This window comes from Podarcis erhardii (genome assembly GCF_964252035.2).
Source record: "Podarcis erhardii genome assembly, chromosome: 12".
NCBI classification, from domain to species: Eukaryota; Metazoa; Chordata; class Lepidosauria; order Squamata; family Lacertidae; genus Podarcis; species Podarcis erhardii.
In genome coordinates, this window is record NC_138513.1 from 45557941 (window position 1) to 45584528 (window position 26588).

At 42.0% G+C, this 26588-nt stretch overlaps 1 protein-coding gene across 1 annotated transcript in view; it reads left to right on the forward strand.

Annotated features, from left to right (window-relative positions):
- BMPER (BMP binding endothelial regulator) overlaps positions 1-26588 on the forward strand; it is a 172573-nt gene that overhangs the window by 20057 nt on the left and 125928 nt on the right. Inside the window, exons 3-4 of the mRNA XM_081834792.1 lie at positions 16887-16986; positions 25630-25712. Of these exons, the coding sequence (XP_081690918.1) occupies positions 16887-16986; positions 25630-25712 (183 nt within the window). The remainder of the gene's footprint in view (positions 1-16886; positions 16987-25629; positions 25713-26588) is intronic.

The window sequence follows — 26588 nt, forward strand, 5'->3', positions numbered from 1 at the left end:
CGCCTGCCAGTTGCACCCCATCAACCATATGGCTGGTGGATTTGCAGCTTCTTTCCCAAGCCCCTGCGGGAGGAGAGTGATCCCCACAGAGGCTTGGGGAAAAGCCAACAACTCTGGGAAACAGGGTGGGGGCACCGGAGGGATCTTTGCACCACGGCGCCGGGTATGCTTAAGATGGCCCTGAATAGGACTAGGTCTGCAGTGTAGTTGCTGGAGAGTGGGAAATAAGTACCATCTGAAAATCCCAAAAGTAAGACAAATAAAATTTGACCATGTATTAAGGAGTCTTCTGGTTGCCTTTTTTGAAGGCTGTAGAGAAGATTTATGTTTAAATATGTTGATAATGTTAGAGGGTTATCGTGTTTATCGTAATTGCCACCCACATTCAGTGGTCTTCATTAGTGAAGAAAGGGTGTGATGCCACTTATTTGAATGGAAGTGCAATACAGAAGTGATAGATTTGACCCAGTGGCTTTAGGAAATTAGGTCAGCCTTAAAGCTGTAGTATATTGCCTAAAAAGGTAGCATTTTGGCAGACCTGCATGGATCTTGTTTTGTTTTTTCTCCAGGAAAACTGACATACCACTTTTACAACTTTGTTTACACAGGTCTGCCTAAGCTGTTTTCTCTCCTTTGTAATATTTGCTAATACGTAGCACAGGCAAGATCACAGAAAGAAAATAAAGCCAGGGTCAGCTCTTATTCTAGCTGCAAGTACTTTAAGGCAGCAGTGTCTGGAGGCCTCCTTGTTTAGATAATTTTGTAATAGAAAACAGATTGCAGCTACTTTCTTTGGGCTACTATTTTTATTTTGCTGTTGCTTTTCAAGCTCTTTGGGCAGAGGTTCACAATTTTATGCAAAGGCAACAAAGAACCTCCTTGACATGTTTTTCCTTGTGTTTAAATCTACGGTATAATTTATAACTCACTAAAATGTTTCAGTATTTCGAGGTCAGAACGGGGAGGAAAAAAGTACTGAAGAAAATAATGCCCAGGACCCCAAAAAGACACTGTAACACATACCTGCCCTTCGCATTTTAAAACTGTGGATAACACACACACATACACACACTGATGGAAAGAAAAGCATTCCCTGTTGCTTCATCTGTCATCTGTCATATTTTTAAGAATAGAGTATCATGAGAACACTGGAGTTTGGTGATGTATTAGGGTCATATATCTCTAGAAGATCATTTCTTTAAAGGTTATGAGCGGTAGAAGACATGATTCTGGCCAGACAGATCAGCAGGGGATTTTTCTTTCTTCCTTTCTTCTTCTTTAATCTGACTCTGTTTTTGTGTTATACAGAAGTGAATTTCTTCATGGGATATGACTTGTTGCAAAATAAGCTGGGAGGCCCAGTGGGCTTTGTAAACCCTTTTGAAACTGAACGGCTTCAAGGGCCGCTTTGTTCAGAGTTTTTAGTACAGGCTCTGGCCACAAGGAAGCCCAACAAGGTAATATTTGTCATGGCCCAAATCTCCAGTGTAAAGACCGTCTAAGCAGACCTTTGATATGTAGGAGAGATGGAGAAAGAGAGAGAGAGAAGAAAATCACAAGGCAGCTGCAGTGGAAGTAGTGACGGAATGAAAAAGGCTGTGAAAAAGGTTATCATTAGGTGAAGCACAATACTGGTAGGGTAAAACTTTGGGGAACTATTCAAAGAACTCAGCAGTTTTCTTTTGTTGAGAAAACACGGGCATCCTAGAGAAATTCAGTTGTCGTATTTAGGAGAACATCTTGTTACTTTTCACTGTAGGACTGCAAACACTTTTTCTTTGCACCCAGTATCAGTGGTACAGACCCCTGGGATTTTTCAGCTGCCTTGATCCTACTCAGTACCCATATATTTGACAGTGCATGGTTGCATGTCCCACAGTAACATCAGGGAAAAGCTATAGCTCCCAACAGAGAAAAAGTGAGAAGGTACTATCTGGGCACAGGGCCTATGACAGCGCAACTTGTTTTTATTATTGCTTGTTAGCCTCCCTGAGCCCAGCCTTGGCTGGGGAGGGCGGGGTATATATTAATTTTTTATATATTATTATTATTATTATTATTATTATTATTATTATTATTACTGAAGAGTAACTCAAATACAACATGCATGATAAGAAAATGGACACTTTGAATGTGACATAAGCTCAGGAGTGATATGAGTTTTGTTTCTATGAAGATGTGCTTAGTTTTGAACAGTCCTAGCTATAGAGAGAGAGGGCTGATTATCATAATTTCGGAGGGCTCACTACAAGCATTGGTAGGTTTGTATTATTTTGAAAGGGAGCCTCCGATTCTTTCCACACAAAGCTGCTTCAGCAACCATTCCCTCTTTCTGTGAAACAGTGGATACTGTTGTTTTGCAACGGATATTAGGGACCAAAGTCTCAACATACTCACCAAACATTTTTTCAATATTCTTTGGGGAAAACCATTGCTGTCAATGTAATATACAGTGGACGCTTGGGTTGCGAACGTGATCCGTGTGGGGTGCACTTTCACAACCCACAGTGTCCGCAACCCGCAATGGCATGTCTGCGCATGTGCGGGTTGCAATTTGGCGCGTCTGCGCATGCGCAAAGTGCGATTAACCGCTTCTGCGCATGCACAACTGCTGAAATCCGGAAGTAACCCATTTCGGTACTTCCAGTTTTGGGCAGTCCGCAACCTGAAAAAACGCAACCTGAAGCGTATGTAACCTGAGGTATGACTGTAAAAAGAATCCAACTTTTGTAGTATGTGTACAGTACCTTGACCTCAGAACATCCTGGTCTATGGGCAGACTGTTTTAACAGGTTTCAAATAAAATACTCAAATCAATACTATATTTTTTAGACAAGACCCTTCATAAGTTAATTAAATTTACTAGAGGGCCATTGATAATAGCAGAAGATCTTAATTTTGTAATATGCAGCAAAGCACTGCATAAAAATTCCCCTGTCCCAGTGGGAGCCTAGCAAGGCAAGAGTACTGCTCCAATCCTTTAACATTTGGTTGATGCATGGAGACATGTAAATCAGAGGGTCAGAGACTTATTCACACATATTTTTCTGAGTTATTAGTTATAGTCTCAGCTGGGCTATGTACTAATCTCTGCCCGCCTAGGAACTCACATGGGCAGATAGTTATCCTTTATACAGAACATGTTATGATAGAGGTGAGATTGTAAATTAAAACTAAAGGTCCATTTCATCCAGTGCGGCATCTAGATCCAGTACTACTTTTGAAACAACTCTCAGTAGAATCAATTTCAGCAGCCATAAAGGAGTGTTTTGATATAAATATAACCCCAAGAATGAGCTTCACCACAATCTGGGATGCTATAAAAGCAACAGTGAGGGGCAAAGGCATTGTAGAATCTGCTACGTATAAAAGGCGGACTGATCCAATTAGGCAAGGTCTCTTACAAGAGATTGAATCCGTGGAAATAAAACACAAATGCTCTGGCTCCTCAAAGTTTTTAAGACTTTTAGATAATAAATGTAAGGAACTAGAAGCACTGGGCTCATATAAGATTGCCAAATCTCTGTTGTGTGTTAAACAGAAGTACCACGAGGCAAGCATTTAGCACTCCAAACTCTTCCACATGAATTAAAAGAGAAACAGACAGTTAATAAAATTCATTACGTGACAGAAAAGGATGGGACTATCACATATGATTAGTCCAAGATTAATGCTGTGTTTGCAGAGTATTACCCAAATTTGTACAGCTCAGTAAAGCCCAACAAGAATCATATAGATATGTATTTAACTGAAGCTGATATAAATCCTATCAATGAGACACCAAAAAATAAGTTAAATAAAAACATTTCAGAAGAAGAAATTCAACAGGCTATGAGAAGGTTAAAACACAACAAGGCACTAGGTTCAGATGGATTACTAGCCCATTAAAAAATTTATTTAAAATAAATCTGAAACCATTGAGTCCCACATTTGGCCACAGTATTAAACTCAATGACCAGAATTACGGTATTTCCTAAATCAACATAGGCAACAAGCTGGGACACACAGACCCATTACTCCGTTAAACTACTATCATTTTTCTTTTAAATTAGCTTATTTTCTAAATGCAATGATGACTGATAATATGCATCCTGACTAGGCATGTGTCATCCTACAGCGACATATTGCAGACCCATTATTCATTTATTAAATTTCTATACCACCCTTAGTCCAAGGATCACAGGGCGGTTTACAATATAAAAACACAAAAATACATTCCGTCGTAACAAACCAGTTTAAAAGGTGATAGATCATTTAATTAGCCAAAGGCCTGGGAGAAAATGAATGTTTTTGCCTGGTACCTAGAGATATCTCATGAAGGCGCCAGACAAGCCTCCCTGGGGAGAGCATGTTACACAAATGGAGCTGCCTACTCTTGTGTTGCCACGTTCTGCCCTCTCATGGAGAAGGCACATGAAGAAGGGCCTCCAATGATGATCGCAGGGTCCAAGTCAGTTCATATGGGGAGAGGCAGTCCTTGAGGTATTTCGGTTCTGAGCTGCTTAAGACATTATAAGTCAAAACCAGCACTTTGAATTGGACCTGGAAACTAATTGGCAATCGGTGCATTAGGAGGCTTTTGAATATTACATGAGATACTACATGTAAGAAATGAACAGGCTATTGATGCCCAGTATTTTAAAAACTGTACTGCTGCTGTCAATTAGGCCATTGTCTTATAACAGCAGTCTCCCACCTAAACAATAAAAATTTGGCTCTAGTGCCCAACAATGCTATGGAGGCAGAGGTGCAAAGATTCTGGCTAACTGTTCACCAGGAACTTTAAAAAAAATAAATAAATACAAGAGAGACTATTATTTTTTGTCAGCAGAGCTTTGGTCATTATATTTATTTATGGGACCAAATAATAAATTTAAATTTAAAGACTTGATAAACCACCTTCTGGTAGCAGCTGGGCATTGAATAATACAAAGATGGAAATGGTTTGGATACTGTTGCCTGGCTAAGGAATGTTTGCTTGATTTCGATTTCTGAAAAGATTAAGCACAATATCAGACTCCTGCAGGGAAAAGAGAAACTTTCTATGCTACCTGACTTTTAAAAATAAAATAAAAAAATCACATATATAATTTCTGCAGCAGCAGAAATTTGGACACCATGAGTCTACGGCTGGTGGCAATGATAACTGTATTTTATGTCTTCTTTCCACCCCCCCCCCAAATGTATCTACAGTGGTACCTCAGGTTACATACGTTTCAGGTTACATATGCTTCAGGTTACAGACTCCACTAACCCAGAATTAGTGCTTCAGGTTAAGAACTTTGCTTCAGGATGAGAAAGAAATCGGGCTCCGGTGGCGTGGCGCCAGCAGGAGGCCCCATTAGCTAAAGTGGTGCTTCAGGTTAAGAACAGTTTCAGGTTAAGTACGGACCTCCGGAACGAATTAAGTACTTAACCTGAGGTACCACTGTACTTACTCTTGGTGGCTTGAATAGATGGGGTTTGTTCTTTGTTTTGTTGTTGTTCTATTTGCTATATTTAATAAAATAGTTTCCATGGTCTTTCAAACTGTACTCTGGTAGAGGCAAAAGTAGCCTCTTGGAGGTGTGGCTAGCAACAGATGTGTACATTTGGGTGCGACTTCCAGAAGTATCTACGGGATGGTGTCAGTGGTAACATACTTTCACCTTGGTACTCAAACGATTTATTGCTGACATTTGTTTGCTGCCCCATAACATAACATTGTCTGGATGACTTACAATCAAAGCAAAACAGAAAATCATTTTTTTAAATGGAGGAACTCTGTTAAGTATAACAAAACAGAAGCTGCTACATCCCAAAATTTGTTTTAAAAACAAAACAAAACTGAGGCTCACATTATGAAAAGCCTGGGCAGAATGGCCTTCACTTGGCATCAGAACATGCATATATCTACATATATATCTCAAGGACCGCCTCTTTTCATATGAACCCAGCCAGACCCTGAAATCATCTTCTGAGGCCCTGCTTCATGTGCCTCCTCCATTAGAGGTCCGGAGGGTGGCAAGTCGAGAACAGGGCCTTCTCTGCAGTGGCTTCCCATATGTGGAATGCTCTCCCTAGGGAGGTTCGGCTGGTGCCGTCATTATACACCTTTAGGCAACAGGCAAAAACTTTCCTCTTCATCCAGGCCTTTGGCTGATTGACTTCCAATGCGATTTTAAACTGTGTTGGGGGAGGGTTATTGGGTTGTTTTTGGTTTTATTATTTGGTGTTTTTGTATTGTGATTTTATGTTGTAACCGCCCTGAGACCTGCAGGTATTGGGTGGTATACAAATTTAATAAATAAAAATAAAATAAGAGTACATGTGCTTATTAATTTATTTTTTAAAAGTTTTTTTAACCAACCCTAAGTTTTTATTAGGGACGCGGGTGGCGCTGTGGGTTAAACCACAGAGCCCAGGACTTGCCGATCAGAAGGTTGGCAGTTCGAATCCCCGTGACGGGGTGAGCTCCTGTTCCTTGGTCCCTGCACCTGCCAACCTAGCAGTTCGAAAGCATGTCAAAGTGCAAGTAGATAAATAGGTACCGCTCCAGCAGGAAGGTAAACGGCATTTCCGTGCGCTGCTCTTGTTCGCCAGAAGCGGCTTAGTCATGCTGGCCACATGACTCGGAAGCTGTACGCCGGCTCCCTTGGCCAATAAAGCGAGATGAGCGCCACAAACCCAGAGTTGGTCACGACTGGACCTAATGGTCAGGGGTCCCTTTACCTTTACCTAAGTTTTTATTGTGAGTGAAACTGCTTAAACCATAAACAGCTTTGATCCATTGAGGTGAAAGCAGTGGCAATTAGGGAAACAGAGCAAAACATATGTTTAATATAGTGGACTCCCATCCCATCAAACTATTGTATTTAAATGGGGATATAGTGTTCCCTCCCCTCCCATTCTCTCTCTGTCATTTTTACACCAGTACAAGCACACACATTTATTTCTGCAGCACAAGGGCCATATCCTATAGACTGAAAGACTCAGGTGTGCAGCTGAGTACAGGAAGTGATTGTTTTGCCTTTAGGGAGTGGTGTGAACTGCTTATATAACTTGGTGGCAGGATGAAAATTTGCAGTGTAAATTATGTAGGGTCTTTGTGCAAGCTCAAACCTTTGCTTTGATTAATATCTCCTTTGGGTCAGGGTGGAATGCCAAAGGGAGTAATAGATGTTGGCAGAGACCCCTCATAGGCAGATCTGTAACACCATCCATACTTAGTATCAACAATGCCCTGCTGCTCTGGGCACTGTGGTCCTTTCAACCTGCAAGATTCAGGGCCAGTTTTGGCATAGATGCAGCAGTGCTTGTGGAATGGTTCCAGCTGAGATGCGCATATAGCAAATGCTATGTCAGAACCGAGAATTCACTTAATTTACTTTAAAGGAAAGATTCGTCGGCACGATTCAGCATGGGGCTTGTACCGTGGCAAAGTTGACTTCACTATGCAAGGAGTTTCACAAGATGAGCACCATTACTGGAAAGTGACGTTTTTCTTCACCACTTGACGTGCCTTCAGGTGGTTACAACAACATGAAGCAGGACCTCATGGATAGCTTGGGCAGGTCCTGAGGCAAAGATGGTTAGGCTGAACAGAGATTTATGCACCCACCCATTCATATTTGTAACTCAGGTACAAATGTAGACATCTAACATGCTGTAAATTGCTTAGAGACCTTTGGGTAGCAAGCAACTAGCAAGTTTAAATAATTGTAGATTAGCAAATGCAATAAATGATACAAATTCCTTCCAGTAGCACCTTAAAGACCAACTAAGTCAGTTCTTGGTATGAGCTTTCGTGTGCATGCACACTTCTTCAGATACACAGTGTATCTGAAGAAGTGTGCATGCACACGAAAGCTCATACCAAGAACTGACTTAGTTGGTCTTTAAGGTGCTACTGGAAGGAATTTGTTTTGTTTTGACTATGGCAGACCAACACGGCTACCTATCTGTAACTGCAATAAATGATATAAGCCTAGGCTTGTACAAAATGCTTCATGTGCAGTGTGTGAGCATGATGATTCCTTTTGTGCTCCTTAGAATACATACCCATGTGAAATGAACCAATGAGATCTTCAACGCTATCCAGAATTTTGAGCATAGGTAACAAAGGGTAGATTATGTATTTTCCAGATTTATTGAAGTGGCACAGGAGAAATATTTTGAAAAGCTGCGTGACACTGAAAATACAATACAAGGCTGTTGAAAACATCTTTTCAAAACAAGAAGAATAAGAAAACACAGCTGGAATGTAACACTGGAAGTGAAATTAGCATCTTGAGAATTAGCATCTGTGCTCGTTGTACAGGCTGTTTTCCCTCTGCACCTTATAATCAAACTTTAGGCTCAGAACACAGCAAGTCAAGTTATTCTAGAGTGCTCCCCACATTCCCAAAAGAAAGCACAGCTCCTGTTCCAAGCTACATGCCTGTTGAAGAAAGCAATTCTTAAGAGTGGTTGATAGTTTCTTTTTTCTTTCTTTTAGCTGAGACGCAATAGGGAATCCTGTTGGAATTTTGGCAGCTGACCTAAAACTGTGGTTTGGAACAGATCCTGTTCCAGGTCTTTGCCAAACATTTTCGATTAAAAAAAAAAAAACTTTTCATGTTGGCATTTTATTTTACTATACCATATGACTTAAGGATTTTTTTTTATTATTCCTGATATGATTTGTCATTATAATGGCCTTTTATACACAGAGCTCTTTGATGGTAGGTAAAATATAGGCCATGCTTTGGGGATGAATAAATTATTGGTGAGGCAAGATTGCAGAACAGGCAACACTGAAGTCAGCCTCTGTTAGGTTTGTCTGCCTTGTGAATGACTTGACGCAAACTTTGATTACCACAGAAAATGAAATTTCAGTCCAGTAATTCATGATAAGTAAAAGAAACTGGCTTCTAATGAAGTGATCAGATCTCTCTTGTTCATTATGTATGTCAAAGTTTGTTGCTGGGTTGCATCTCTCACATCCTAGAGCTGCACTCTAGCATAACCAAGAAATTAAGCAAAGAAGGAAGCTATGGATAGAAATGAGCTTCTATCTCAGGGCCTCCTGTGTAACAAAGTGCATGGGGTACAAATCGGGAGAGATTTAAAATCCTTCCTTCTTGTAAGAAAGGGGTGTCAGCAGAACTAAGGGGGTATGTGTAACCTTCACCCCAATAAATATTCATGAATAAACTTATTTACTTGTGTAGGGCATTCTTCTTCTTCCTTCTTCTTTGGCGATCACGTGTAGCTGAGTAAGATTGTCTTCCATAAACACAGTTTTAACAATGAGTCCGTAAGTGACTATGGAGGCCAATTCTGGATCCATACATACTTCCACAGTAGGGACATTGGTTTCCGGGAGGGAGTTGATCACGATGTGGCTTTGCCAAGCGTGCTTTCCTCTTAGCACATTTCTCCTTTGCATCCTGAGTTTGAGTGTCTGCAAAGCCTATGACACCTTTGGTAAAGGCTGTTCTCCAGTTGGAGCGCTTGTAGGCAAGTGTTTATACTACCTTTTTTTTTTAGATTTGCCTTGAGAGAGTCTTTAAACCTCTTTTGTTGACCACCAGCATTACGCTTTCCATTTTTAAGTTCGGAATAGAGTAGTTGCTTTGGAAGACGATAATCAGGTATCTGCACAACATGACCAGTCCCAATGAAGTTGATGTTGAAGAATCATTGCTTCAACACTGGTGATCTTTGCTTCTTCCAGTACACTGGTATTAGTTTGCCTGTCTTCCCAAGTGATGTGTAAAATTTTTCAGAGACACCGTTGATGGAATCTTTCGAGGAGCTGGAGTTTATTCATTGATATGGACCTGGTTGGGGGAGGAATGTATATTTGTGAACAAAGCACAGATGTGCATTTTGTTCCCTAGCTGTCTATGGGAGCTCTTTCACACTCCTTATCTCTGAAAATGGTAGCTCTTTTGCTAATTTTACAGAAGAAATTGCTCTGATCCTTTCAGCCATTGGCTGGGCTGCTGTGAGACTATGGAATGTTCTTAAACATTTTAATTGCTGAGAGGGAGAGCTTAGTGATAGGTAGTTGACGAAACAATGCAGCTTCTGTGGACAAATTGGAAGATTAATTTGGTTGACTGAAACCTTGCACAGGGCTTCAGGATAGGTGTGTCTGCTAGGTGGAATATGTAAGGGGAGGGACTGACAACAGCAAGAATGCTGGAGTAGTTGAGAAACTATGTGAAATAAGGCCAGGAATGAGGGCAACTCAAGAGAAATGAAGTTCCTAATACCGGAGAGAAGTGGCAGAAAGTATTTGGAGTATTCTCAGAAGTGGGGGCTTTAAGGGAAGCAGAGAGGAAGGAACTAAAGAGGTAATTTACAGAGATAAGAGTGGGAAACAATCAGGACGGTGGCATGGGGTGAGGTGGGAGCTGTATGTATTGATTTGAAAATCTCTAGGTGCAGGCCTCTAGTAGATAGAATTATCCAATTGACTCTTCCAAGTAACCCCAAATTCCTTATTTTCAGGCAAGTCTGAGATTCTAGGATAAGCCCTGAATGTCTGGCCAAGTAATCATAGTGTAATTGCATCAATTGTCACTCTGCATTGGTTTTAGAAACACTATCTTACTCTCCCACCCACCACTTCCCACCTCATCCTGACTGTACCCTGCAGAATCATCAGGGAAGTTCTCTTGCACAAGCCACAATGAAATGAGCGGGAGCTTCTCAGGAACCCACTACTATACCATGCACAGCAACTTCAGAGGGAGATCTTCCTCCCAGTGTCCTCAGGTTTCTTTTTTTAAAAACCACCATCCATGGTCTAATATTTATGATCTCTCCCGGTGTTTATGCATGAAAACTAAACTTAAAAAACACCCAGATGTGAATCTGTAAACCATCTGTTTAAAATAACTGTTGTGCATGACTGTAATTACATATTATTTATTATGAATCTTGGGATCCTATTATGGATTTTGCCTGACTCCTAGCTTTATGATTTATAAAATGGTTTATATATTTATGAGCAGTATGTCTCTTCTGTACTCACGGATGCCAAAAGTACACTGCTGTCCTTTATTTTATTTTTTAAATGACAAAAGAGGGAGAAAATCCTCTCCTCCTTGCCTTATAAAAAAGTTGGCTTCCGAAAGTTGCAGTCAGACGGGGTCTCCCCCCCCCCTTTCTTTGAAGGAGCATTATCGACAGATCTGTGAGCTTTCAACAGCTTCTGAAGCACACTGTAGACAATGTATAAAGAGTTTTGGCTGTATTGGCTTTTCTTTATTTTTGTCCCTTTTTTGCTTTGAGTTAATGGCTGGAAGAAAGTATTGAAATGATGCACTTTATGGTTAAAGAAACAACTGGAAGCAACAGATTTCCCAGTTAAGGCTTATTTGACCAGGTTACTCTACTCCCCCTCTCGTCCCCTACGAAGAGCAAGACGGATTTCACTAGACTAGTGGCACCACTTAAGAGTGAAATTTTGGGAGGCGGATTAAAACAAAAAGCAACAGAATTGTTCCTTGTTTGATGAGGTTTTATCTTCTTTCCTTACAATCCATACAGGGCCTCGGAGACCTGCCTTTTACAACAGTAGACTACAATAGACCAAACAATGATTTACCAACTCTGCTTAATCTGAGGGGCAAGATAAAAAAAGGGGAGGGGGTGGAATGATTATACAGAGAAATGTCCTTTTTCCTCCACATCAAGTTTTACTGTTCATGACATTTCTGAAGATATAGGCTACATGGTATGAATCATGTTAGACCATAACACTTTTCAAAGGAATATTCTGGAATGGTTTAAGGGTCATATCTAGCTGGAGCAGAAAGCAGGCACAACTCCAAAGGTTTCAGTGGAATTACACATGCTTGTTTTAAGAGATGAATATTCAGCAGATCTTTTGAAGTATAGAATAGGTAATGCAATATCTTCCTTGAGCCAACTGTGTGCTGGCAGAGACTCATGCAGGTTTTCGACCTGTATAGACCTCTTCATCAGGCAGACAGCTTTTTGTTTTGCTTTTTATTTCTATTATAAAACAATGCTCCATTACGTCTGGAACTTTGACAAATCCTTTTGGCCAGAAAGCAATGGTAAAATAGTACATTGGTTAAGACCACAATGTTGCATGTAAACTTTTGAGCTACACAGGACATTTCCTTGTGCTGGATGTTTCAGTTCATTTGAAGCGACTGAAAAATTCACTTGTAACCTGGAGGGAGGCAGTGTGAGTTGGCCATGGGGTGAGGTGGGGTGACACCCAGGTAGTAGCGGATGCATAATTAGGGCTTAGGCTGGACTGGGAATTGATTTGCAAAAGACGTGGGTGGTGAGAAGAGACTTGAAAGAGGAGGGGAGGGAGTAGAACAATTGCATGGATATTAAAGTGGGAGAATGAGACAAAGGAGAAGGCCTGGGTGTCCCCCCCCCCATATGAGTTTTTAATATAGCAATTCTAAGTGAACAGTTGTGGGAGCATCCTGTGTTTTGTTTTCATGGTAGTGCCTCTGTTTCAGGGTACAGAAGGGAATTGCTAAATGATTCAGGTCAGGCAAAAGCAAATACAGTACCTCTTCACACAATGCATGGTTAAACTATGGAATTTGCTCCCACAATACAGGATTAGAAAAATATGTGGAGGATAAGGCTATCAGTGGATACTAGACATGATGGGTATGCTCTGTCTGGACGAGATAACTGTTAGGTGGCTTTGTAGCTGGTTGACTCATTCATCGACATCCTAGGAGAAAAGTGGGAAGTGGGGTGATACAGAGTTCTGTCCTGGGCTAATTGTTCTTCAACATATCTTTATAAAGGACTTGGATGAAGGTCTTGAAGGGATACTCATCAAATTTGCAGATGGCACCAAAATGGAGGGGTAGACAATGCTGCTGAAGACAGAATTTGGATTCAGTATGACAAAAAGATTGGAGAACTCTGCCCAAACTAGCAAAATGAATTTCAGTAGGGATAAATGCCAGGTTCTGTACTTAGGCAAGAATAACCAGCTGCACCAATATAAGATGGGGGGCACCTGACTTGCCAGTAATAGATGTAAAAAAGCTTTAGAGGTCCTACTAGACTACAAGCTTAACACGAGTCAACTGTGATGCAGCAGAAAAAATAGCAAATGCCATTCTAGGCTGGATCAATAGAAGTCTAGTGTCCCACTGTATTCTGCATTGGTCAGACCACTCCTGGAGTACTGTACAGTGGTACCTCGGGTTAAGAACTTAATTCATTCCGGAGGTCCGTTCTTAACCTGAAACTGTTCTTAACCTGAAGCACCACTTTAGCTAATGGGGCCTCCTGCTGCTGCCACACTGCCGGAGCACAATTTCTGTTCTCATCCTGAAGCGAGGTACTATTTCTGGGTTAGTGGAGTCTGTAACCTGAAGCGTATGTAACCTGAGGTACCACTGTATTCAGTTCTGGGCACCACAATGTAGGAAGGATATGGACAAGCTGGAACTTGTGCAGAGGAGAACGACCAGGATGATCAGGGGTCTGGAAACTGAGCCTTTTGAGTAATGGTTGAGGGAATTGGGTATGTTTAGCCTAGAAAAGAGGAGGCTGAGAGGAGTTATGATAGCCACAGTGGCGTAGCATGGGGGTGCAGGGGGGGGCAGCCGCACCGGGCGCAACATTTGGGGGGGCGCTCGCTCGCACTCGCAGCTCTCTGCCCCTACCTGGCTCACTCACTCTCTCTCACTGCAGTGCTGGCTGTGCGAATCCGATCCGAGCTGCCGGGTCGCCGCCCACTGTGGAGGGGGAGGGTGCCAGGCGTGCGTTGCGGTGCAGAGCGGAGAGAGAGCGAGGGAGGGACTATCTGGGGGAGGGACACTGCAGCGGCCGCCCAGCGCAGTTCTGAGCACGGGAGAGAACTACCCCCGACCAGCCCAGGCAGCAGCAAGAAGAAGCTGGCAGCGGCGGCAGGTTAGGGGTTAGGGGCGCAAATTACTTGCGTTGCCCCGGGTTAGGGGGCACAAATTACTTGCCTTGCCCCGGGTGCTGACAACCCACGCTACGCCACTGGGCTGAGAGGAGTTATGATAGCCACAGTGGCGTAGCATGGGGGTGCAGGGGGGGCCAGCCGCACCGGGCGCAACATTTGGGGGGCGCTCGCACTCGCAGCTCTCTGCCCCTACCTGGCTCACTCACTCTCTCTCACTGCAGTGCTGGCTGTGTGAATCCGATCCGAGCTGCCGGGTCACCGCCCACTGTGGAGAGGGAGGGTGCCAGGCGTGCGTTGCGGTGCGGAGCGGAGAGAGAGCGAGGGAGGGACTATCTGGGGGAGGGACACTGCAGCGGCCGCCCAGCGCAGTTCTGAGCACGGGAGAGAACTACCCTCGACCAGCCCAGGCAGCAGCAAGAAGAAGCTGGCAGCGGCGGCAGGTTAGGGGTTAGGGGCGCAAATTACTTGCCTTGCCCCGGGTGTTGACAACCCACGCTACGCCGCTGGATAGCCATCTTCAAATATCTAAAGGGCTGTCACATGGAGGATGGAGAAAGCTTGTTTTCTCCTGTTCCAGATGCTAGGATCTGAACCAATGGCTTCAAGTTCCAAGCAAAGAGATTCAAACTAAACATCAGGAAGAACCCCAAACTAGCTAGTTGTTGATAAATAAGCAAATGGGCATGCGCTTGAAATCCCTGTGATTTGAGGAAGGGCAGTATAGAAATGTAATTATAATAATAATAATAGTGACTCTTAAATGTGTGTTGATAACTTGGTTAGGTTTTTTAAAAATAAAACTGAACACATCTCTTAACATAGGCAGCTTTTCTGCATTTTAAGTTTGAATATATTACTTGAAGCTTGCTATGAATCTTTGCTTACATGGAAAAATCTCTCTGACCCTCTTTCTTAAATGGTGCCCCATTAAAAGACAAATTTTGGCCCTGACATTGCTTAGCCAGTTTCCTAAATGTACACTGTGCTTGCACTGAGCCGATTCGGAAGTGCAGGGGAGCTGTATTGGTGAGCTGGAGTCCACGTAACCCAGATTTATGACTAAGTGTTTGCAATTGTATACTTGTGCAAAAGAGCCAGAATAACACAGGACTGAATCATTCTGACAATAGACAGTATTCTTACAGCAACTGATCCTCTGCTTGAGAACTCAAATTCTTCCTGCTCATACTTTATAGTCACTGCAGTTGAAATAATTGCAGATTTGGCTTGGTGAGGGAATAATGAATCATAGCTTATAACAAAACATTGTCTGCACTTACTGCAGAAGGAATAAGATGGCGTAGGATAGTTGGGAAGATACACCCCCGCCTTTCAAAAGCCCAAATCTCCTCACTTTGAGCTAACCTTTAAACGTACCTTGGCTTGGGCCTTAGGAAACAATGAAGCTCAGAGCCTCTTCATGACTTCATTTTATGATTGACATTCTTCCTTCCCCTTTGATTTCCCCCTCCTTTTGGGGGTCTCTAATTATGCCATATGATCTGCTAAGTGGACGGTGGCATCTGGCAAATGAGCTTCTGTGTCATGTAATGGACCAAACCAGTAATTATAGGTGGGGCTTTACACAGAGCCCCCCCCCCCCACTTTGCTGTGTTTAAGGAAGGAATTTCCAGTAGTAAAATGTTATTTCTAAAAAAAAAAAAAAAATGGTGCAAGGCTAGGGTGGGGCGGAGTGGTAGGAGATGCTTGAAGACCAGAAGATTGTCACCCATCAGTTTTGTTATTTATTACCAGTATTACTGCCTTCACTCAGTTTTCCTCGCTGGAAGCAAACTGAATCACAGCAAGAAGTTCTCTCACACTGCTGCAGCCATGTAGCCTTGAATCAGGTCTTGTACTGACAGTTTGAGATCAGTTATTAGATTTATTTATTTATTTATTGTAATGTAAGGGGCACAATTCAGGCGAAATTAAAACACAAAATTAAAAATAAAAACTCCTTTCTGTTTCTGTAGGGCCCTGACCTGCTTGCAGTGGTTGTTTGCAAGAGGAAGGAGAAGCCAGTTCATCAGGGGGTTTAGGGTATCTTACTTCCCATCACCTTCTTTCCTAGCCCAGTGCTGTGATGAGTAGAAAATTAACGCTCTCTTCTCTTCTCTTCCAATCCCTGAAGATCAGAGAGAGCCATGTCTCTGCCACCATAGTGCTAGGCTGTAGAGAATGTGCAGAGTGATCACACAAGCTAGATTGGCTCCTGCTTTCACTTGTCCATTGCTGTTTCTAGCATGTGGCCCTGGGAGGTTTGCCCAACAGCAAATGTGGCCCCCAGTCTGAAAAAGCTTAGTCACTCCTAATTTAAACCAATGAGACTTGAAAGGGCATAATGTTTATTTGACCATGCATTTATTTAAAGAACTTTTCCTTTCAGCATTACTGCTGCCTGTGTTCCCTGGATTGTGTCTTTGGTTTGCAGTTTTATTGTTTGTTAGAAAGAAAGAAGTTCATTGAAGCCATCTTTGTCTTTATTTGGTTTGGAAATTCAGACTTTGATTTTTTTTTAAAAAAACTAACTCTACTATGCAAACCTGTTGAATAGTCGTGGCTAAATATTTTTGTTCGCACAAGGAAGTCCAATGCCAGGTATTCTGAAGTCCCAGCTATAGTTTACACAAATATTATCATTTCTACAGTATACCAAAAAGTAACATTAGTATGAAACGAGTCACATGTTTCCTTTGGCATAACTTTATCTAGGTTCAGTATCCTTTTTAAAGTTGCCACCACTCCCCCTTTCTCCCCAGTTTTTCAACTCCCTGTTGATGCATTTGTGTCGCAAGAGGGAAAGCATCTCTGTATGAAGAAGGGGTATAATGTCCTCTCTGTATCCCAAAGATTCCTTGTGGAGCAGAGGGAAATTTTTCTGAATCTGACTTCATGGTGTGCTACCTTATTGGGAGAAAATGGAGACTGATGCTGTTATTTTGCTCTCCTCTTTTCCTCCCCACAGAACAAGGAAGTGACATGCAAACGAGAGAAGTGCCCAGTGCTTTCTAAGGAGTGTGCTCTGGTCATAAAGCAGAGAGGGATGTGCTGTGAGCGATGTAAAGGTGCAGTGGACTTCATGCTTATCTCTCAGTTTTTTTTTTTTTTTTAAGTTATTGCATATATATTTGACAGAATAAAGCCCAAAGCTCTACAGAATTTGCCCACACTGTTAAGTTGCGGGTGAACATATCAGACGACACAGCGATTCTTCAAACAGCTCTTGTTTATTCACAGGCCAGGACAGAACTGAACTGAAGGGTTCAGTCAGCCTGCTTATATAGAGCTCCAGTACAATGTAACTGTAACAATTTTCTAAAACTATCCAATCACTGAACGTCACTTTGGATCCCTTATTTGCATAACTATCTACAGTATCCCCCTGCTGGCCCAGGGTGAGAACTTCAGTACATAACACACACAGAAACACATCCAGCAGTAGAGAGAAAGGTGGAACTGTGTCATTCACCCAGCCCTTGTCCAGCTGAGTCACTACAGCAACCCAGGGTGGCAAGGATTGGTGGTGACGCAGCAGCAGTGGCAAGGTCACCATACCCCTTCTCCTCTCCTTCCTGGTACGCTGCAGAAATTGGACTGGTTGGAGATCAGGGTGCGCCGCAGCCCCAACCTTACTGCCCACTGTGGCACAACCACTGCAAACGAGTTTTTTCATTTACCTGCCTTTTAACTAACAGGAGGCATGAAAATGATAAATCAATACCTTCCCACTAATTGTTAAAGTGGTGCCAACCGTGCCCTCAGTCCACACCTGTCTATTATTGGTGGCATTACTGTTGCTCGTGTTATTGCAGCATGCACTGTCTCTTTGAGCTGGTTCTTACAACATTGGTAAGCCAAACTATGGCTTAGTGAGACCTTCCTCATTTTCCTGCTGCAGTGCTCAACAACTGATATCAAAATAGCTATACTGGCTGGAGTTGATGGGAGTTGTAGTCCAGAACATTTAGGGGGCAGCAAGTTGGGGAAGGTAACAAGTTAAAAGCATCACTTACTGTTAGTAGCAGCAATTTATTGTTCACTGTTCTTTGTTTTTAGAACAGAAAGTGTAGTTTAGTTATCAATAGGTTTGATGCTTCTGTAATAACAATTACTGGTCATTGACCATAATAAAGCGATAAGATACAGAAACAGTTCATTTTGTTGGCCAATCAATTAAATTATCTTTGAAAGTTCTAATGAATCACTACAACTTTTAAAAGCGCTAGGTAAGATTTCCAGAAATGTGAATGATTCACTGAACATTTTTCACTGTGTATTTGAAGGATTGCATTTAAAACAAAAAGGCACGTTTTAAATAGAAAAGCAATGAGAGTAATGTAGAATAAATCTGTTTTAAATAGAAAAACAACAAAAAGTTTTCTGACAAGTGCTCCTGACATGCATGGAGTAACTTAAAGGGGGGTATGTTGATGGGGAGCTCTGAACCCCACAACCAACACAAACATAATATCAATATACAGGGGGGAAACACAAGAGAAAGAAAACAGAATATGCTATAATTCTGACAAAACAGATGTGGTGGATATGGATGTGTATTTTTCCTTGATGAATAAAAGCATTTGATGGCTGATATGTTTATGCACTTTTTCTGGCACGCAGCTTTGTTTTTCTGAGTGTGTGCCCTGCTAGACCAACCTGAATCCACCAATTTATATAAAATGCTGGCTTTAAAACAAACAATCAGACCTACAATTTGTGGCAGCACCTTTTAAGAAATATGTAAACTGAAATTGCATACATTTAAAATTTACTAATGGGTCTCACCCTGATTGTTAATATAGTCTGTATTCATGTACCTTTAATATCTCTGGGTATTGGTTGCTCCCGTTTATTGATTGGGCCCTAAGCATCACACAGCATTGAAATTATGTCCTGCTAATCAGATGCTTCATATGTTCGACTTACTATATATTTCCTTTTTTTATTGAAAGCATTTATATCTTGCTTGTATTATGCAACCCAAAACAGGTTGGTATAATCCATCAGTGACTCAATTATATTATGGATTTTGCTAGTTCTGGGTGTTTCCATGCAGATACATGTAGCTATCTGTTCCCATTCTTCAGTGTAGTCGTGGTGGGTTTACAAGAGGGGTGGCCTTCTGGATGTTGTTGAACAACAAATCCCACCATCCTTGGTCATTGGGCACACTGACTGAGGCCACTGGGAATTGTAGTAAGCAACATCTGGAGAGCCTTAGATTAGCCACCCCTGGTCTAGGGTTAGATTTCATTCTTTGGTTTCATTCTTTGCCTTTGGGGTAACTGATTAAAACTGCCAAGGATGTCTCATAATTACAGCCAGAGTATCAAGGCTGGGAAGGGAATTTAGCTACAAGACAGAGGAATTCATGTGGTTTTGGAGCACCTCACATACCTAGAGCAATTACAGTGTGGCAGGCTTTGTGTAAGCAGTCGTTCATCCAGCCAGTCACTAAGGAAGACAGCTACTTTTACAAAATAATCTAAATCAGCTATGTTCTAGATGCTGAACTACAGACAGTGCTATTGTCAGTAGAAGGGATTTGACATATCTGTAGATTTTTTCACTATGGCTGGCGAAAGCAAAAGTTGCAGCTTTGTTATTGGCCTTAGACATCACCTGGTCTTCTTTAGATTCCTCTTTGAATACCTTCTTTAGCATGACTTTGAAAACATGGGTAGATGCACAGACACCCATTAGGCAATGCATTCTGTTGTCATACTGTATTGTAGCAAGGACTCACTTAACCAAGATTACCCCTGAAACCTGTTTTCAATACAAGGCTTATCCCTTGTGCAAGAGTATGTGAAGTAACCATTCTGAAAGAGTTGCTTAAGCATGTAGAGAGTGAAATGTTCTTGGTGGTGGAGCAACCACAACCAGCCCAGACAGATTGAGATGTCTGGAAAAGGCTTCTAGTTGCGGCACATGATTTCCAGGGAGTCATAGGTCATACCAGACCTCCTTTTTAGAAATACGGGCCTCATGGGGTTGGATCCAGACTAAACTGCTCTTAGACCCCATTGAAATCAATGTGAAAAGTTAGTACAGTAATGACTGATATTAAGTCCCAAAGGTTTCAGCAGGAACTGAGCGCAACTAACTAAGCCCTTAGTATTGAATTGCTTTCCTAACAGGAAAACAATATTTGTGTAGACCTTTATGTAATTCTATAGAAAGAGTTAAATCATGAATTTTTGCCTCGTTTCTCCTACAGTTGTAGCAGTAGGGCAAAACATGCCTTTTCCCTTCTCTCATTTATTCAATATATTTAATCAAAACATATGAGATCACGGATTGTTATAGAAATGGATTTGGCAGTCTTTCCTTATTTAGTTGGACGGAGATATGTCATTTTAATTTGGGTTTGTCTCCATCTATAACAATATGTATTTGCTTTCTGAATAAGTGTTTGTTATTAGTGGATTGGAGATGGATAAGGTACATTTATGATAACTGTGAGCCATACTCTGTTCTTGTTCCCAATGCACACCTCCCATTGATGTCAATATGAGTGCAGGGCAAAGATCACACCCTAGATCTGTAGAAGGATGACTTTGGAAGTGGTCTCTGGTTATCTAAGCCAATGCCTTCTTTGGCAGGATCACCACAGATAAGAATGCCTAGTCTTTGTCCAAGGGCAACCACCATGGTGTCAAGTGATAGTTTAGGATCACAACCATTTCCTTTCACTCACTGCGTGATAGCATTTTACTAGTTGTTTCTCTTCCCAGAGGTGGCCCAGGGACTTCCCACAGGGGAGTGTTGGCAAATTCACTAAACTACAATCTCCAGGATTCTTTAGCAACAGCTAAACTGATATAAAAGGGACGCGGGTGGCGCTGTGGGTTAAACCACAGAGCCTAGGACTTGCCGATCAGAAGGTCGGCGGTTCGAATCCCCGTGATGGAATGAGCTCCCTTTGCTTGGTCCCTGCTCCTGGCAACCTAGCAGTTCGAAAGCACGTCAAAGTGCAAGTAGATAAATAGGTACCACTCCGGCGGGGAGGTAAACGGCGTTTCCGTGTGCTGCTCTGGTTTTGCCAGAAGCGGCTTAGTCATGCTGGCCACATGACCCGGAAGCTGTACGCCGGCTCCCTTGGCCAATAAAGCGAGATGATCGCCACAACCCCAGAGTCAGCCTGCACCTGCTGATGACTGTTACTCTATGTTCACATTACGACTTATTCTGCTTCCAGTTGTCTATGATCAGATCAAAGCTGGTTTGAGAAAAACCCCTGCTTCCAACAGCAGTTTTTTGTCAAGAAACTGCAGAATCGATATGGATTGTGACTAATGCCATGGGAACGCAATGCCAAAAATTAGCAGTGGGAACACACTGGATGCTGTATAAGCTGTAATGTGAACAACTCCCGCCCGGAAACCTATGTCCCCAACTATGGAAGGACGTGTGGATCCAGAATTGGCCTCCACAGTCACGGACTCATTGTTAAGACCGTGTTCATGGAAGACCATCTTACTCGGCTACGGGTGATCGCCAAGGAATAAAAGAAGAAGAATGTGAACATACCCATAAATACTTTATGCATACACATATTGTCCTGCAGGTGTGGCTTACACCAGTATTCAGTCACTGCTTTAGTGAGAGCAAGTGAGCAGAATGAGCAGGTCATGTGGCAACACAGGAGGTGGGTTCTGGTAAGGGCAGGTGAATCTTCCTCTTTTAATAGTTAACTGCTGTAAGAGAAGCTGGCATTTAACTTTAATTCAGAAAGAGGTGTGTTAAGTCGTGGGCGAACATATCAGACGACACAGCAATTCTTCAAACAGCTCTTGCTTATTCACAGGCCAGGACAGAACTGAACTGAAGGGTTCAGTCAGTTTGCTTATATAGAGCTCCAGTACCACGTAACTGTAACAATTTTCTAAAACTATCCAATCACTGAACGTCACTTTCGATCCCTTATTTGCATAACTATCTACAGTATCCCCCTGCTGGCCCAGGGTGAGAACTTCAGTACATAACAAGGTGTATCTCGTCTATAAGAAGTTCCACAGTTCTGCATAGCCATGTACTCCTCCTTCTTTTCAAATGCCATTAGTTCTCTATTTCTGTCATGCACATATATTGTTGTTGTTTTTGCTGCTGCTGGTGATTTACCATCCATTCAATGCATGCACAGTGAAATATACCCATTCCCCCCCTCCAATGAGCATGCTTGAGTACCAATTCCAAGTGCCATGGGAGGGGTAGCGTATTAAGACACGCAACCTCAATATATGCCAACTCCATCTAAAAGATGGAGGGGGGCTTTTAAAGCACCTTGCACCCCAATTATCGCACCCCCATCTCCCAGCTTTGAGAACTAACTGAGACTAGTACTAGATTGCTAGCTGAGATAATCAGAGAAGCCAACTTGAAAGATTATTCCTTGAGCACAGTTGCTTTTATCTTTACAAGGTAATAAATCATGTTGTTCCTTAAAAAAAATCAAAAATCAGAAGTTTGCTTTTTTATAGAGGAAGCAGCACAGCTGTATCTACTTCCCCTTTCACTAAAGTTTTTGTCCGGCATGGAACTTTAAGGCTGCTTCACCATGGTGCGGTTGACTAGTTTAGTAAGCAGTCCTTGAATGGTGAGGCATTCACTCACAGACTTAACTCACAAAGCAAATGTCTAGGGAGTCCAGTTTTTGTTCAGGTAGTGCAAATATTGCAGTGCTCCTGTGCTCCCAGTTTGGCTGAGTATAGAAACACACATACACACACACTTCTATCCTGCGCTTTTGCACAAGTCAGGGATGGGAGACCTCTGGTCCTCCGGATATTGCTGGACTGCAACACACACCACAGCCTTAATGTGTGCAGCTTCCTCTTGACCAATGCTGAAATGTAAAGATTTCTTCATGATCCGTCCTTAACCATGATTTTCCAGTGCTGGCCACAGAGGACTGCTACCCTGCAATTTGTAACCAGCTTCAAATTCTGGTTGGTTTATGTGGGAATCTTAGTTAATATCAATGCGGACATTATGATGAACCATGTTAAACAGTATGGTGGGAGGTTGGGGGTAGTCTCCTTGCGGTCTGTTAAGGGTTATGTCTGTGCTAGTCCTATTAATGTTAGGTTATTTCAAGTTTTGCATCAGTAAAATAATTTAAGAACATTTTGGGCTTAGCCAGGCAGTGCCTTTTATTTTAATATGTTACAAAAATATGCAACAATGCATTTACAGTGGTACCTCGGGTTAAGAACTTAATTTGTTCTGGAGGTCTGTTCTTAACCTGAAACTGTTCTTAACCTGAGGTACCACTTTAGTTAATGGGGCCTCCCGCTGTTGCTGCGCAACCAGAGCACGATTTCTGTCCTCATCCGGGTTCTTAACCCGAGGTACTATTTCTGGGTTAGTGGAGTCTGTAATCTGAAGCGTCTATAACCTGAGGTATCACTGTACTATCCTCCGTGTATAGAATTTGCAGCTCTTTTAACATGGTCTACATATTAATGTTTATGAAATACAGATGCTTTTTTTAAAGGGGCATTGTTGGGCTGTTTTTATATTCCTGCACTAGTTTGTCTGGACTTTCCTCTGAGGAACAATTTATCAAGAATTAAATATAACATGTCCTTGAATGTTTTTCTCCCTCCTGATGTTTATTTTTCATGCCAAGAGAAACTTTAAAAAAGGAGTAAGGAGTAAAGGAAAAAGAATTAGAAAAATCCACCGTAGGAAAAGGGGATTATGGGGCCAATATACAGTATGTTACCATAATTTTTCCCTCTTGGGAGTATAGGAAACGACCTGCTTATAAAATTCCTGCTAACTTAAAATAAGCAAAAATGCCTGGCGAATTCTTAGTTTTGAAATGACTGTTTTGAATGAAGTCTTTAGGGAAAGAGTGAGCAGCTTATGTAGCAACCTGGTGCATCAATGTGTTTCATAGGCCAAAGTGGGCAAGTCTCATTAATTTATATTGCAATATTAGAAACATGGCAGATTAATGGGCATCTTTCACTGTTTCTTCAGTATCATTATTTAGAGACATCTGTGCTAAAATGTAATAATAGTTGCCTTTGGAAGACGCTCATATAGGAGCCCTGGCCTTTACTTTCTGATAGTAAGGATTGTTGAATGGACTTCCTCAGAAGTTGCTGGACTCTCCTTTTTTTAATGATGAAAGGAGGTGGCAATACGAGGCAGGAAAATGTTTCTCCCTATGGAATCTGATTTTTTATTTTTTTAAAAGAATCAATGGTGTTTTTTAAAATGCCCAAGTGTAAGCTGTTCAGAGAACTTTATGTATTGAGGTGGCATACACACATATCATAGGGATGTGGGTGGCACTGTGGGTTAAACCACAGAGCCTAGGACTTGCCGATCAGAAGGTCGGCAGTTCGAATCCCCGCGACGGGGTGAGCTCCCGTTGCTCGGTCCCTGCTCCTGCCAACCTAGCAGTTCGAAAGCATGTCAAAGTGCAAGTAGATAAATAGGTACCGCTCCAGCGGGGAGGTAAACGGCATTTCTGTGCGCTGCTCTGGTTCGCCAGAAGCAGCTTAGTCATGCTGGCCACATGACCCGGAAGCTGTACGCCAGCTCCCTCAGCCAACAAAGTGAGATGAGCGCCGCAACCCCAGAGTCGGCCACGACTTGACCGAATGGTCAGGGGTCCCTTTACCCTTTACCTTTACACACATATCATAAATAAAATAAATGAAATGAATTAATGTGAATTTACTGTCTCACTAAAAACAAAAGAAATGTTTGAACTTCATGCTTCTTCTTTTTCCTTAATAAAGTACAATGCAGTAGTCTGAAGGTTAGAAGTAAACGCATAGCCGGTACAAATTAACAAAGTGCACTTGAAATGAAAGTGGTTTGGCCTTCTGTGCTGAGCTTTAGGAGTACATTGGAATGAAGCCCGTGGTTCCTCCTCCCCTTTGATTTAATCCAGAAGGTTTCTTCTCCATCTGGAAGATAAATAGTATGAATGGTCTTAATGCTTGATTATGGTGTAATGAGCAGGATGGAAAGCAAGGCCTTCGCAGATATCTCTGAATGTGAGGAATTCAGTAATTGCTACTTTCCGTGCCAAATATGCTCTGTGCTCAGTCATGTAGCAGGTGGAATTCTACCTGGCTGAATAAACTTGCCAAAGTGGAAGACATTTACCATTCAGGCGGTTTTCTGAAGAGTCCTGCATTAAGCGGTTTAAGACAGTACTTCTCTGCGATTGCAACTCTCTTGAACAGAGAACACGACCGAGAGACACAATACGAGGCTTGGAAAAATGCACAAGAACGTTCTTGCTGTTTTCATGGGCAATGCCTTTTATTTTAGTAATGGCATGTTACAAAAATACTACTCCACTTCCCCCTTTAGTCTCCTCATTATCTAATACCTAAAAAGAGGTAATTACTATAGCTCATCCAAACCACACCTCTTTGGCTCACACCTCTTTCTTTTTCTCTGTCTTTGTGTTAGGGTTAGATATCAGCCAGCCTGCATGTTTTCAGTTGTATTTTCTGAACCATGACGATGAGAAACTTGCTTTATTTTGTAAGTGGTAACATTTTTGTAGAATGCAAATTGTGCCTCCGATAACAGAATTTCCGTGGAATGCTATACCTCCAGAACTGTAGAAATTAGACAAATTAGAAGGAATGTGGTGGTTTTTAGTGGGTGGGTGTGGATTAGTAAAATAAAAAGAACTGCTCTACTCATTTAATTTTTCATTTTCCTTCTAGGTTGCAGTTTTGAAGGAAAATCATATAACAGCTCACAGTCATGGCAGATCTCAGACAAACCATGTATCATGAATCAGTGTCAGGTAAGGAATAGAACTCAAGGATTTTGTTTTTTAAATCTCAATTTAAAAAATCTAAGTCTCAAGAATGGGAAAGATTGTGTTGATTCATAAAGTGAAATTATCATGGGTTGGGAATTAAATGAAGACTCTGGAGGTAAGTAAAGAATGGAAGCCACCACTGGTATATGGGCATTCATTGCTGTATATAGTTGATTGCTCGGACATTTGCCTATGAAAATAGCAAGAAAATGAAGATCTCCCCAAGGAAAGATTCAGGGCCTTCTGTGAAAGCACTTTTAGACAGAGCAATGGATTCAAGATGTTAAAGGAGTGGGGTTCTGAAAGTCTGAAATGTTTATATTAAATATGAAACTAGCCTTAGGCTTCTCTACCCCCAAATTGTAACATGGTATGTATAAATGTTACTTGTCCCAAATTCCGTCTATGTCGTGTGTAGCAGAAGCCAAACAGTATATCTTTAGTACTTGGGCTTTGTTTGAGTGTACATTTGGTGGATACAGAACAGTGAAATGCATGCCAGGCTCCCAGGCTTCATCAGATTTAGGTAGGATCCAAAGTGCGTATCGGAGGCCAACAAACTGCAGCTCAGTCTGGACAAGGCAGAGGGTGGGGTTGCGTGTGTGTCCTGGATGGTGGGTTGTTCAGCCTGTTCTAGGTGGGGTTGCATTTGCCCTAAAGGATCAGTTTTGCAGTCTGGAGGGAGACGTGTCTTCTTGGAACTGGTCTTGTCTTTGGAGGTCCAAGTGCCATTGTGGCATGAAGCATGCTTCTCCAGCTAAGGCTAGTGTGCCAGCTGTGACTGTTTCTGGATAGAGAATGTGTGTGAATGAGTTGTGTGGCTATCCGTGCTCAGGCAGCATCCTGCTTTCATTACAG